At 42.1% G+C, this 14779-nt stretch overlaps 1 gene segment (V, D, J or C); it reads right to left on the bottom strand.

The window, feature by feature from the left end:
* Nucleotides 1-306: 306 nt before the first annotated feature.
* Nucleotides 307-14779, bottom strand: part of LOC118685374 (T-cell receptor beta-2 chain C region-like) — a 34384-nt gene continuing 19911 nt past the window's right edge. Inside the window, 5 exon segments of the C gene segment in view lie at nt 307-333; nt 506-612; nt 1731-1748; nt 2127-2462; nt 4435-4471. Of these exon segments, the coding sequence occupies nt 307-333; nt 506-612; nt 1731-1748; nt 2127-2462; nt 4435-4471 (525 nt within the window).

Raw genomic sequence — 14779 nt, 5'->3', positions numbered from 1 at the left:
TTATGATCCAGAAATGGACAAATCTACCTCTTCCAGTATACCCTTGCAAAAGGACCAAAAATACAACTGAGATTGTCCTCATCCTTGTCCTCAAGTCTACCAGGTCACTTTTCAAATACATTTCCCTCTTCTGCTTTTAAAGGGTCAATGCTGGGACTGCCACTGCTCTCACTGCATGGATGTTTCTGCCGTAGGAACAACTTACTAATAAAAAGCATTTCCTGGCTGTTAGTTAGAATATATCCTATTTGTTCAGATTGATCCCACTGTTGTGTTTAAAGAGGATTCTGAGAAGGAATTTCTAGGCTATACAGCATTGATTTTATTTGAGTTCTGGAAAAACAGAAAGAGAAAACCCATCACTTGTGATTTTTCAAGCTGAACTGCACAAAGCCTGGCGGAGCACCTGCAGAAGAGCACCACCTCTGAGAAGAGGTTTCGCCTGCATTTTTCGATCCTTGACTAGTGAGTAAAAGCCCAGCCTTCCAGGGCCACTCTGACTTACCTTGGCCGTCCACACCAGACCACTCACCAAAACTGCATAGACCAAAGCTTTGCCACAGAGGATGAGGTAAGTGAGCTTCAGGGAATTTCCATACCGCAAGTACGACTCTGCAAGTCAAACACCATTTGTATTTGTGTACTCAGTTTTCATCATCATCATTACAAGATGCTGGTCTTCATGCATCAAATGAGAACCCTTGAAATCTTTAGCTAAGCAACATAAAGGAACTAGAGGCAAATGAGTGGCTCTGTTGACACCAGAGAACCAGGGAAGGGACAGAACACAGTGACTCAAAGAAGCAAAAGAGAAAGCAAGTCTAGGAAAGACGGAGATTGGCTTTATGCTGGGAAAGTACTGAGTTCCACACCTACTGATGAACTGGGCTGTTCGTCTGAGTCCCCTGCTAGGAACGCAAAGGAGGCTGAATCAAAAGATACCAAGGTTTTATTTTGTCTCATTATTGTCAGTGGCCTTATGAGTGCTGCTGCTGTATCAGGAAAGTTTTACAAAGCCCAGAATAACATGCCTTCTAGAAGTTTTATTCATGAAGATTTTTCACTCTTAAGGGGTTGCCATAGAATTGAGATACAAGATCTGTCTTGGTTCAGCCTTAAGATTCCTGAAGCATTCAAGAAGTTCTTGAAAAACAGGAATGTGTAAATATGTACAGAAAGAGGAAAGAAATGTAATTTCTAATATAGATATCCTCCATACGTGACAGCAGTGTGGAGTGGAATGTGACTCATCATGGGAATTGTTCTGAGTTGGATACTGAGAAATATTCAGAATATCATATCCTGAATCTTGAGGTCAGGATCACCTGGCTAAGTATGGATCATTTCTTTCTGGGCTGAGCAAGAATATTCCCAATGGAAGTCAGTTTCAAGGTCTGGAGGAGACGATAAAGAATAAATTACAGTCTACAGGAAGGCACAATGACTTCATCAATTTTCAAAATGGAATCATAGGGGAGAGCTAAACCCCAAAGCTGAGCTACATACAATATGCATAAATAGCTCTCCAAAAAACTTGTCTTCTTTTTCTTTTGTTTTTGTTTTTTTTAATATCACATGCAAATCACTTACAGGAGAAAGTAGAAGCTATTCATGCAGCAGATATATCCCACACGTTGTACTTAGTGTCAGTAAAACTGGCATTAAAATACACACTGATAATTGCCTGAGAGAAGAGGCAAAGTTCCCTTTACGTGAGAAGCCACACGTACCTTCTGTGAGTGCACAACCTGAAAGACAAAAATGAGCTGAAAGTCACATTTCTCTTCAGAGCAAACAGAATACAGATTTTAAAAGTTTCAGTTTATCAAACACTGCCTCATTCCTCCTACTAAAACTAGGTGTTTTATGATACTGTGCAATTTATTCTACTACAGAGATTTCTCAGTGGAAAGCCGGAAGAAACTCTAGATGTAGAATGGTAACCCAGGGACAAAGGCCCAGGAATGGAAAGGGACATATGCTAATACCTAGATCTTTAGGTATGTAATTGTGCCAGAAGAACACCTTGTATGGAAGCTATATATAGATGTGGTTCATATCATAACACTTGCTCTTTTGATTTGTGATTTCTCATACAGCATGGTGAGAGATGGTTTCTTACTCACCAGCATCACCATGGATAAATTTGTTTATTGATGCTGTTGTTCCATTCTGAAAAAAATTGGCAACACACTCAAAGCGATTCAGAGGGTTGAACCACTCCCAGGCTGGCATCCTCAGTCGGCTGGTCAGTGAGTAGGTGCTCCCATTCTGTGTGGAGGACTCGTCTGTCCCCACCCCTTCGGTCCTTTTCACACCATTCACCCTCCAGACCAGAGTCAGGTGGTCAGGGTAGAAACCAGAGGCCAGGCACACCAGCGTGGCCTTGCTCTTCTGCTGGATCTCCTGCTTTGATGGGGAAAAGATGGCCACAGCTGGAGGTATGATTTCATCATCCTTCCCTGAAACACAAAGCAACATGGTCCAGAGCCTCCATCCCTCTCTTCAATCAGAACCCCCTGGAAATGGTCCTGAGTTTGTGCGGTGTTACTCCTGAAATACCTGGCCTTTTAACTGCTGTCTATTGGACAATTCATGGCTATTGGATACGACGCACCAGGAAAGTGGAAGGATTTCTTTTCACTCATCACACTGAAACATGAAGGGTCTGTCCACAGAAATGCATGAGCACATGGATTTCTTGTATTGCCTCTGTGAGAAAATTACAAAGCTGCAAAGAAACTGAGCAAACAAATGGGCAGAAAAGTCCCTAGTTTTGCTGTAAGTAAGGCCTGTATTTGTATTATTGTCTTAAAAGTTAAGAGAGTCTCTTATAAGCAGAAACATCTTCAGCAAACTGGGTTGTATTCCTGGAGAATGAGTTAAGACATGGTGGTCATTGCAGTGGTCAGAATTATACTGTCATGGGATACCCTACTTGGCCCCCCATCTATGAGATGACCTGGAAGGAAGGAAACAAGGAAGGAGCTGATCCTTCTCACTGTCTGAAGTGAAAAGCAATTGAGGCAGGTAACGTGAATCTGCCCGGGACAGATCTTGCCTTGGGTCTTAACCAATGCATTTTCAAGAACATTAAACATGACTTTATGTAATTTAATTCTCAGGTTATTGTAGGTATGAGAAGCTCTGATCTTAGGCTACACTCCTTCCCAGCATGATGCAAGATTCTATACACTTGCAAATCAAATGTGCTTCCCTGTCCTGAAGTGTTTAATACCTACTTGTACGATTAATCAGAACAGACTTCAGTCAGAAGAATGTACAAAGCAGGCATGAGAAGTTGCTCAGAAGCTAAGCAGTGACCCTAAAAGACAGGGGGGTTTCCATATACTGTATCAAAATGCCTTTTTGACCCATCTAGCATGAGAAACCCATGAGGTTTGTAGAGTGCTGCTGGAAAAAGGAATGTAGGGAAAACAATGGAGCCAAAGAGAAAATTATTACTCTGGGCTGGTATTTTGTATGAAGGCATGAGGAAGTGTGGATGTTCTTCCTGATCACTCTCTCCTTTGCAGAGGAAGAGAGGTAGCAGAATGAGCAGAAATGAATATCTTGCAGAGATCTTGTCCCCTAAGCCCTTGTGTTTGCATGCAAATGATGCCTTAATTGTGACCACCAGAGCTTGCTCTGCAAAGATCCCTGGGCTGCTTCTGTAGGAGCTTGTACAGACTTTAGATGACCTGATATTAAATAGAGGTAACTCCTGAGAGGATTTAGCACTGCTCTGCTTTCCTTTTAGTGGGTATGAAGAGAGCTTGATCACTTCTACTTCTCCCTGCACTCCCAGCACTTGGCGTTATGATTTTTTTGCCTATCCTAGAAGTATCTCTGAGAAATCTTTGGCTCATAGCCCTAAAGGCTAGTGAATGAAGAGATGGAAACAGATAGGAGGGCACAAAAGAAAAGATTAAAACTCAGAAAATAACATTGCCCCATTACAAAAAAAAAAAAAAGGCAGGTAAAAAGGGAGACAGAAAGAATGATAAAACTGCTGGGAAGAAAAAGAAAATGAGCAGGTTAGAAATGGAAAAAGGAGATTGGTAAAAGTCAGGACTGGAAGAAGTGTCTGATCAGCAGCCCATTGTGTCTAGTCTGCTATACTGGTCGTTTTCTTTCCCAACCTCTATAATATTTCCCAGGAGAATGAGAGGAAACAAAATTATTTATTCCCTTCTCCCTTCATGAATTTCTGAGAGATGAAAGACAAAGGCTGCAGACACAGAGATCTCAAAATCTTTGCTTTCAAATGCTACAGTTCATAGTAGCACATCTCATTTTAATAAGCAACCTGTAAAGCATTAATCTTGTTCTCATGGCTGCATGAAAAATTATCGATATTAAACTTTTAATTAAGAGTGTTCTTGTCCCCTAACCAGTATCACATAGATCAAAGACATCTGCCTTCTTACTTACCTATGACCGTAAGTTTTGTCCCACTGCCAAAGAACAACTGCTCATTATTCACACCATTTTGCAGCTGCAGAAAAACTTCTCCTCTACTCCCAGACCTCTGAGCCAAGCCTGTGGACTAACCCTCCCCTCATGTGGTATCAGCAAAAGAAGAAACACAAAGTACTCAAGTCCCCTAAAAAACCAGGTCTGTAAGGGACCACCAAAATCTGTGTGTCTAAAGAGCTGTGATCAACATCAGATATACTCTGTCCAGAGCCCTTTTGCTTTAGGCGCAGGTGAATCAGTTGTTGGAGGTTCCACCATTTCTTTAGAGGACATTTAGCTCTTTATCTAGGTGTCATATTAGAATATTAAAAAATATTTCCCATATGCAGACTGAGTAATGTCTTTTCCTTAGCTAAATAGCCACATTTCCTATGAATTTTGTTCTACATTTTTAGTATTTTTCACTTATAAAAGAAATGTCTTTTTTTTAACATGCAAAATAATTGCTAATATATAGCACAGTGTCTTGGTCCACTCTGCCCTTCACAGAAGTTCCTAAACATGCCCCCCTTCCATTTCCCTTTCCCTTTCTCTGGAAGGCTTTCCTTGAAAGGAAGTCTGCTTTTATTCTCTGGCCTGCCTTGGTGATGATTATTCACATTTGCTGCATAAATGCCTATGGTCAATGAGGGGTCAGCATATTCATTTTTACCAGCTCAGTCATCTCAGATAAACTTTGGATTTCAAAAAAGGTGCGGTCGTTTTTTCCTATGGAGATTGAATTTCACCGTTTGTTATCAATTTATTCTGTAGTGGCACAACATGGCACAAATATCTGAGGCATCAATTCTTCCATAATTTCTCAGCATCTGAGCATCAGCCATCTTTTTCCCAGATTAAGACAATCCAAATCCATAAATGTGGCTGAGAAAGAAACATTCTCTGAGAGCTCCTTCCCCTTGAAATGAATCATATATTCTTCTTCTGTGGTTTCAGTGGCTGTTTATCATGTATTCTGAAATAGTAAGACCGTTGTCCTTAATGATGTCTTTATCACCATCCTGGCAAGCCTGTACAGTGGAAAGAAACTATCTGTGCAGTGGAGAGCTACTTTCTATAACAACAAGGACTTAAAAATCTGCAGTGAGATTTTAGTATTGCTATTTAGTATTATTATAAAGTTAAGCATTTATTTTTGCCTTCTGTTTTATCAACCAAAAATGCTAGCAGACATGTTTTTCCTCAGACAACACATTCTTTAATTCACCCTGGGAAGATCCAAGGTAATTTAGGCTTGTATCAGCTTGATTTTGTTTTCTAGACCCCTTCAAAGTGTAACTGTAAGTCAGTTCTTTCCAGACAGATGGACAGCTTTTCACTGACTTGTTCTTAATAATCTCTAGCCCCAGCAGAACCAGCATTATAGAGAGTAGTTATATTTTGGGGGAAATTTTTTGTATGTGTTGATTCATTAGGACAACTTTTTTTTGTGTCATGCACACATTATTTCTCTCATTCCTTATCTTCATTCTTTCAGGGACAGCTTTTTCTTTACTGAAAACACATTCATTCCGTTCTCCAAAATGAAAAGTGTGTCCCTACCTAGAGGACCCAACTTATTCTATTCTCTGAAGTAGATAGGGTTACTAGCACACCAGGAGAGCACCTGGTTTAATAATGTTAGGGAGGATAATAATGAAATTCTCTAAGGAGAAGACATGGCATTTGAAGTGAATTAAAAGAGGAAACAAAAATTTCTTACCTATTACTGTAAGTTTTGTGCCACTGCCGAAAGAGAGCCCAGAGGTGTACACAGTGACAAAGTGATGTATCGTAAGCTAAGAGAAGAGATGCACTGCAGCTGCCTTACTATAAGCGAAGCCTAAGAAATCATTTTGGCATTTGGCATTCTGAACATCACTCAATCTCTGTCTAAAGGGATATGGCAGAAAACAAGCTTGAAATCAGTTGTATAGCCTGTAGAATTCATAAAAGCATTTCCCAGTTTTGTTTGATACTTTGTCTACTTTCACCCCAAGTTGTTTTTGCAACCTTTCTCCAATCTCCATGTTATGTCACTGATTTTATCTGCTATTCTCATTTTTCACATCTCGAAAACAATCAGACACATCCAAATGCTGTCACTGTCTAGGAATAGAACTTTTCTGCACCTAGAACTTCCTCACTGTCCGTCTTGTATTCCAAGCATTGTGATGCCTTCTTTTCTGTAACTTGTGAAGTTAATATTGAATGATATGTGCTTTGTGGTTTTCATAGTCAAATGCACGTAGTTCACCTTTGGCCACAAACTAAAACAAATCCCTTTGTTTTCCCTTCCATGGCAGGCCAGCTGTTTTGAATAGTCTTTCAGGATGCCCTTCAGTTTTCTGATAGCTTAAAATAATCCACACAAGGAGAGCCCAGAAGAATCTGTTGACTGGTCCCAGACAAACCCTTCGTAGCCATTAGGAAGAACTGCAGTGAGACAGTGGGGATAGGGATTACAGGCAACCTTTGCTCTCACAGGCATGAGGCAGTCAGCAGATATTGGAGGATTATTTAAGAGAGAAAAGCACAACACATTTTATGTAGTGCCTCTGAGAGATACTTCTACATGTCACAATTCTTTCTCTAACACTTGTATCATTTTAAGAAAAAAACATTTTGTCATTTGTCGCAAACATTGGTGAATGTGGAAACAAGAGTAATTCCAGTTTTGCATGGTTGATAGGCTTCAGGTGCATCTGCAGTCACAGTTTGGTTTGGTGAAAATGAATTTCGATACCTCAGAATTTCCTAGCTTGCATGCCACGGAGGGCAGGCTCAGTTCTCAGATGATGAAAGTAAGTCCCAGCATAGAAGGTCTGTTAAGAGAAACCAAGGCAGAGCATGCCTGGCCTGCTGCAGGATTCTGTGCAGCTGCCTTCACACGCTCTGCCGCAAGGCTTATGCACCCATGGGTTTTTGTAAAGGCTTCCTGGGGAATGTATCATCGTGGATCCCCCTGTCCCCACAATGATACAGTCTCCTACAAAAACAATCCCACCCATGACTCCACCCCCTGTTTTTGTCAACCAGGAATGACTGTCATGATTACCTGTGCTGGTTCGGACTGCTGTACAGTTAATTTCCTTCATGGTAGCTACAGTGAGGTTGTGTTTGGGCTTGTTCTGCAAATAGTGTCGACAAGAGAGAAGTGTTTTTGTTTTTGCTAATGTGCTTACATAGCATTCAAGGACTTTTCGTCTTCTCATACCCTCATGCTGACAAGAAGGCTGGTGGCGCATGGGAACTTGGGAGGAGGAACAGCAGGGAGAGCTGATCCCAACTGATCCAAGGAATATTCCATATCCCATGGTGACACACTCACTATGTGAAAGAGGCAAGTAGTGGGAAGAAGAAGAAAGAGAGAGATATTTGGAGAGATGGTGTTTGTCTTCCCAAGCACCGTTAGGTGTGATGGGGCCCTGCCTTCCTGGGAATGGCTGAACACCTGCCTGCCCATGGGAAGAGGGGAATGAATGCCTTGTTGTCATTTGCTTGTGTGCATAGTTTTTGCTTTACCTCTTAGACTGTCTTTATCTCAAGCCACGAGTGTTTCACTTGTGCTTTTCCGATTCTCTCTCCCGTCCTGCTGGTAGGGAGTGAGCGAGCAGCTGCGCGGGGCTTGATCCTGGCTGGGGCTAAACCATGACACAACCACAGACCACATCCTTCCTTTGCCATTGCTGTTCCTCTGTGATAGTCCAATCACCTCTCAGTGTATTCATTATTGCCCAATTTATAATCTCAAGATTTTTTTCTTATACATAAAATGGAAACACTTTTTATTCTTTTATTGGTTGGCTTTAAATGCAGTAATTTTTCACTTGGTAATGTCATGGCCGTGTTCATGCTGCTTTCCTTTCTACTCTTGCTCTCTTCAGCTCCAGGATAACATAAACTTCAAGCTTACAGTTTGCAATTTTTGGTGTGCAATGAGAGTCATTTGCTTACTACAGGCTGGTGTTTGTCTCTGTAGCTTGGTGTTGCTTGATAGCATCCTCCCAGGGCTGTGACTGGGAGTCACAGTGACTATGTGCCTATGAAAAGGCTTCATCTAGGAGTAAGAGCAAGTCTTCATTTTGCAGACTGTCTGATGGGATGGGAACTGATGGGGACAATTAAAAGGGCTACATTTATCTCCCTCCTTTATATATAAGTGACACAGTCTTGTCTCACAAAATGTCGACACATAGTTAGCAACCTGACCAAGTATCTGTAGTGAATCTGTTTTTCATATTGCTCTTTAATGGCTTCCTTTGAGTCAGTCTGGATATGAAAAATAGACTGTAAAACATAGAAGAAAATCCCTCAAAATAAGGTCATTCTACTAGGAAAATCACTATAAAAATATTTTTTCTATTATTTTCAGATATCAGAGAAGAACCCATAATTTCTGATACAGCCTGTTTAGCTGGGAAGAGGTGTTAGTGTCCTAGAGAAGGGAATTGGAAACACAGCCTAAGATGTAACATGTAGGACCAAGAGAGAGGACTACAGAACATGAGGTATCGGGCTGGTCATCTCAGCATGCTTCTGGGTTGTTCTCTCTTCTACAACAGTGAACGGAGTACTTAGTCACTAATTATGTCTATTTATGCAGAACTTTTGTTTGTATATATGGAATTCTTCCAAAAAATACATTTTGGATTTTTTTTTGCTGTCACTGCCTAAATAATAAAACCAATAGTGGAATATTATTTTCCTGCCTTGGTCTTAGTATGTCTGTGACCTTAACACTATTTATTCAGGGACTTAACCCCATTGGACTAAAATTAATTTAAGACTATTCTGTCTGCCTCTCCAGTCTAGAGATCCATTAGTGTACTTACTGTCACTTACAGACTCTCTTCCATGAGGTGTCTTTCATTTAAAAAGAAGGAAGTCACCTCTCTGTTAGTTTTGAAGGAGTATGTGGTGCTAGCAGCTTCTCAGGTCATGTTCAAAAGGCAATTTCCAAGACATGCCAGCAGAGACCAGTCTTGTTGCACCTTAATGTTCCTTTGTAACCTGTCAAAAGGAAAGGACTTGCAGGCCATGAATTCAAATAAATATGAGTGACAAAAGAAAGGGGAGGGAGATCCTTGATTTTTATTTCCAAGTCTTTCATAGGAGGCTTTTTGAGCTTTGGAGGCTATGCTGCCTAAGACTTCAGACAAGGAAAAACAACAATGTGTAAGGAATAAACATTTAGGGATATATTTTCTAACAATTATATTATTTTGCTGGGAGAATTTTACAGGAAACTATAAACTGCATCAGTCATACCTGTCCTCCATTCTTTGGAGTTTACAGAAGAAGCAGGTGCAAAGAAGCAGGCCAGTCTACAGAGACTCCCTGAGCTTTACAGACTTGTTTTAGAGACACTAGGATGCTTTTCATAAATATCCAATGCATTTGACCACAACTCCATAAAGTTAAGCAACAGCTCTTCTTCAGGACATATCTGTGCAGTGACAAGATATGATGGTGGAAGGAGGGATCTGATTATTAATTTGGCTTCGAAGACAGAGGCTGCTGCAATGCTCTATTGCTCTCCAATTCAAAACATTCTGGGTCTATTGCCCCAACCTCTATGAAGTCTTCTTTCTGCTTTTCCTCTGCGCCTCTACTGACTGTCTCACATTTTTCAAAGACTCCATCTCTCACTCAGAGAAGCTGGGGATTTTATCTTGGTGTTCAAACCCGTTGCTACACTGTGCGATCGTTCGCAGCACAGAAATACATGGCTGCATCCTGGGCTGTCACATTCTTGATTGTCATCAGAGAGTAATCAGTATTCTGTCTGGTTACTTCAAACTTGGCCTCAGAGTAACCATCCTCATAAGAGTTAAGACTCCATGTACTACTGCTGACTATTAACTTCAAACCATTTCTTGGAGGCTGCTGGTACCAGAACATATAGGCAAGGTTACTGTAACTCTGGTAGCAGGAGATGGTCAAAGAGCCTCCAGGTCTCAGAATGACTTTTTCAGGCCACTGAGCAATATAGGCTCCAATCCCAACACCTGCATTAATAAGAGATAACAAGAGAGAGTGAGGAGTAGGAGTACAGATGATGGCCAAAGGGGTCCTCTACCTTGCAGTAGCCCTGCATGGCCTGGATGAGAGCCCTGCTGCAGATGGATCTGTTGTCTCTCACCAGGTAAAAGAGCAAGCACAACAGCCAGCATGGCCCTCCAGCTCTCCCAGGACAGTGTGCTCCTGCTCACTGTTAGACAAGAGTTAAGAGAGACCCATGCCCCTCCCCTTGCCCTGATTTGTCTGTCAGGTCTGGGCAGGGAAGAGAGAAGGGACTGTCCAGCTGGGATGCTTTCTTTGGTGAGCCAGTAAAAGCAAAGCTAAATCTCATGTGCCTCCAAGGTCTGCTTTAGCTTGTCCACAAGTCAGTGTTCTGAGCTGCTGACACAAATGTGGAATTTCTCGCAGACCAGTGTATTGCTGGCTGAATCCTGAGCTGTCGTTCCATGATTGAGAGGGTCTGGGTGTTGGAGGCCAGACAGGAACCTTGGATCACTGGGTTCATGTGGGATTTTTTGACCCATTTATATCAGCGGCTATAACTTGGGCCATCTTTGCAGAAGGATTTCCAGCAGAAGCACACCTGTACTGTTTCATTCTGAGGAGTTGTTCTCAATATCTGGAGCACAGTAATTCACAACTCGGATCTTGTTAGTCAGAAGCAAAGATGATAGATCAAGATAGCAAAGGCACAGAAATTGTATTTAATCATATCTTAGTTTCTTCAGTTTTCCAGACAGGCATGCATATTCCCTGCTGGTTAATCTTCCTGGGAGCTCTAATTCACTTTTACAGAAATCAAGACATCTCCACCAGCCGTTTTTTCTCAAAACAAAACCAGTAGTTAAGCATAAACCTCATGAACACTCTGTTTGTTCCTAGCCTGCCAGATACATCCTAGTTAGCCTATTCTACATATGTATTATATTCTGTTCTATTCCATACAACTCTATATATAGAACTTATGCCACTCTCCATTCTTTTCTGAATATAAGATTCAAAATTATTATTGCAACTGCTTCTTTTCTCCCTAGCACTTTTAATGAAATACACATAATTAATTCTAATGACCTTCAGTTATCCTGATATTGCATCTTGCAAACAATTGGGATACTTCTGGGGTTCTACCCTTCTCTCTTTTTTCTCTTTTTCTCCATTTTTCTTTTTAAGGGCCTATCTGTGCACTGAAAAGATAAGACAGTTGAAGAAGGAATCTGGTTAATGATCTGAACAAATTTGAGGACAAGCCATGAGACAAGGAGAGTAGCTGTTTCATGAGAAACTTAGAATAGTGGCTTTTTGTGCAGATGCAATTCATTCTGGCCAAAGAAGTACTGCATGGGAGAAAAATGTCTCCTAGTGCTGGAAGAGGGAACTGTAATCACAGAATTCACAATGGCAATGAACCTAGAGATCTCTGTGGTTTGCTATTGCCACTTGGAAATTGCACAGCTGTGAGCACTCAAGAGCCATTTCATTAAACTGCTGTAGGTTGAAGGTGACTGATAAGTTTGTTATCACAAGGCCTGAAAATTGCCTTTGCCACTCAAAACTCAAAGTACTGTGGAGGTGAGAAGTAAAAAGGATCCTTCCTCTGTTGTATTACCAGAGCTGAAAATGTGGTTTTCAGTGCTTATGAAAAAGGTCTGAGCTAGTGCTGTAACATGCTTTTCAGGAATGGGTAACTTCCTAAAACAGAATTTTAAAAAAACAAAAAACAAACAAACAAAAAACAAACAAACAAAAAAACCCAAGCAAACAAAACAAAACAAAACAAACAACAAAAAAAAACCCAACAAAAACCCAACCCAAACCAAAAAATCACCCCAAGGCCTCCACCAAAGTGTTTATATTTCTTAATAATTCCACCATGAACTAGTTTTCCTGAAACTTTCCCAGGGAATTTGGATCAGCAGTAATAATTCAATAATTCCAAACAGCATCAGCATGACCATGTTTTACAAAGATGATCTCTTCAAAAAGATCAGAGGCTGAAGAAAAAAGGATCTCAGTATGTCTCTGCTATGTGAGAAACAACACTTTCCCAGTGCTCCCCTGCTGTTTGTCTGTAGCCTGACATGAACAGGGAGGAGATCATGGACCTGAGGGTGTTCTGAGGAGCAGAGGAGCACTCCTTGAGAGCAAGGAGTGGTGTGTTACATTTGCTGCTGAGAAGTTCTTGAAGTCAGGAGAATATTGGCTCCAAGGGTGTCACACATCTGGATTTCCCTAGCCCAGAACTGTTTACTTTCTTTCAGAGCACAGGTAGGTTTATGTAGTGTGGTTTATCAGGAGACTTGGATGCTGCCATGAAACTGAGTGATCCATCTTGTCCTTGGCACTGCAGGAGTCTTCCAGCAGTGCTGGTGACGTGGAGCGTGAGGATCTTTTACAGGACCTGCTCCCAGCTGATTCCTGCTCCTTGCTCTTACCAGCTATTCTTACAGCCTCCCACTCCTTTTCTTGCTGTGATCACACAGTGCGTGTCACTTCAGCATATCCATATCCAGCTTTGCCACATCATGGAGCAGCACATTTGCTACCTGTGATAGCCAAGTGCTTCCTATGCCATGCCCTCCACATGAACACATGAAACAATCAACTGGTTCCTGCTCAGTGGTAGGTATGCAGACTGTCAGGGTCGCAGCATAAAAACAGAATCCAAAATACACAGGGTATAGCCACACTTTCTTAAAAACACCTTTTGCTCTTTTATGGCTGTTTGCCTTCCTTTGGAGAAAAGGTAAGTCCTAGGTTGTGCAATAAAAGCAGGAGCATGGACAGGCAATGGCAGGTGAGGGAACCCTAATAATACCCTACCCTCAGCTTTCCAGGTCTGTCACAGAAGAGCAATTAGTTCATCAAAAGTTCAGCTCTGCAAGCAATGGAGACAGAGGCACAATGGGAGGAAATTTCTGCCTTCAGCTGTTTCTCACAAGTAACAGCAGCTCTTTGTGGTTTCTTTTCTCTGCCAATGAAGTTTTGCCGTGAAGGGATGCCTGGGTCCAGCTCAGAACTGTATGCATTCCTGTGGCAGGGAAGAAAGGGATCCTGCAATTAAGTAGTGTGTGAAGCAGGTGAATAAAATGCTGCAGTGTACACTGTTGCTTGTAAAGATGCCAAGGGACTGTTCCTTCCACGATGAGCAGGTATGCCTGGTCCCCTGGGTATGTTTTCCTCCACTGTTACTGGCCCCATCCTCCTAAGTCCATAATCAGGGGCTGAGCTCTTCTCACACACCAATCAGTTTCTCATTGGGCACCTCAGTTCTGTGTAGATCAGGACTATGGGGAAGAACTTTGAATTCTCCGGCAGCTCTGTATTATTTTACTGGTGCTGTGGGAGTATCTGTGGGGAACTAGTGCCCTGGGACATGACTGTGCCCCTGGAGTACTAACCATCAGAAATATCTGTGGCCTTATCTAACCATACCAGCCGTGCCTCAGTTCGCTATGCTGATCTATGGGTTTGTATTTCTGTCTTTGCCTTCAAAGACAGAGGTTGCTGCACTGCTCTATCTCTCCCCCATTCAAAATATCCTGGGTCTATTGCCCCAACCTCTATGAAGTCTTCTTTCTGCTCTTCCTCTGTGCCTCTACTGACTGTCTCACATTTTTCAAAGACTCCATCTCTCACTCAGAGAAGCTGGGGATTTTATCTTGGTGTTCAACCCCGTTGCTACACCGTGTGACCGCTCGCAGCACAAAAATACGTGGCTGCATCCTGGGCTGTCACATTCTTGATTGTCATCAGAGAGTAATCAGTATTCTGTCTGGTTACTTCAAACTTGGCCTCAGAGTAACCATCCTCATAAGAGTTATACCTCCAAGAAGTACTACTGACTATTAACTTCAAACCATTTCTTGGAGGCTGCTGGTACCAGAACATATAGGCAAGGTTACTGTAACTCTGGTAGCAGGAGATGGTCAAAGAGCCTCCAGGTCTCAGAATGATTTTTTCAGGCCACTGAGCAATGGAGAGTGTAACCCCAACACCTGCATTAATAAGAGATAACAAGAGAGAGTGAGGAGTAGGAGTACAGATGATGGCCAAAGGGGTCCTCTACCTTGCAGTAGCCCTGCATGGCCTGGATGAGAGCCCTGCTGCAGATGGATCTGTTGTCTCTCACCAGGTAAAAGAGCAAGCACAACAGCCAGCATGACCCTCCAGCTCTCCCAGGACAGTGTGCTCCTGCTCACTGTTAGACAAGAGTTAAGAGAGACCCATGCCCCTCCCCTTGCCCTGATTTGTCTGTCAGGTCTGGGCAGGGAAGAGAGAAGGGACTGTCCAGCTGGGA

The sequence above is a fragment of the Molothrus ater genome, chromosome 2 (genome assembly GCF_012460135.2).
Source record: "Molothrus ater isolate BHLD 08-10-18 breed brown headed cowbird chromosome 2, BPBGC_Mater_1.1, whole genome shotgun sequence".
Taxonomy (NCBI): Eukaryota; Metazoa; Chordata; class Aves; order Passeriformes; family Icteridae; genus Molothrus; species Molothrus ater.
Note: the sequence above shows the minus strand (reverse complement) of the source record. Positions and strands in the feature narration are given on the sequence as shown.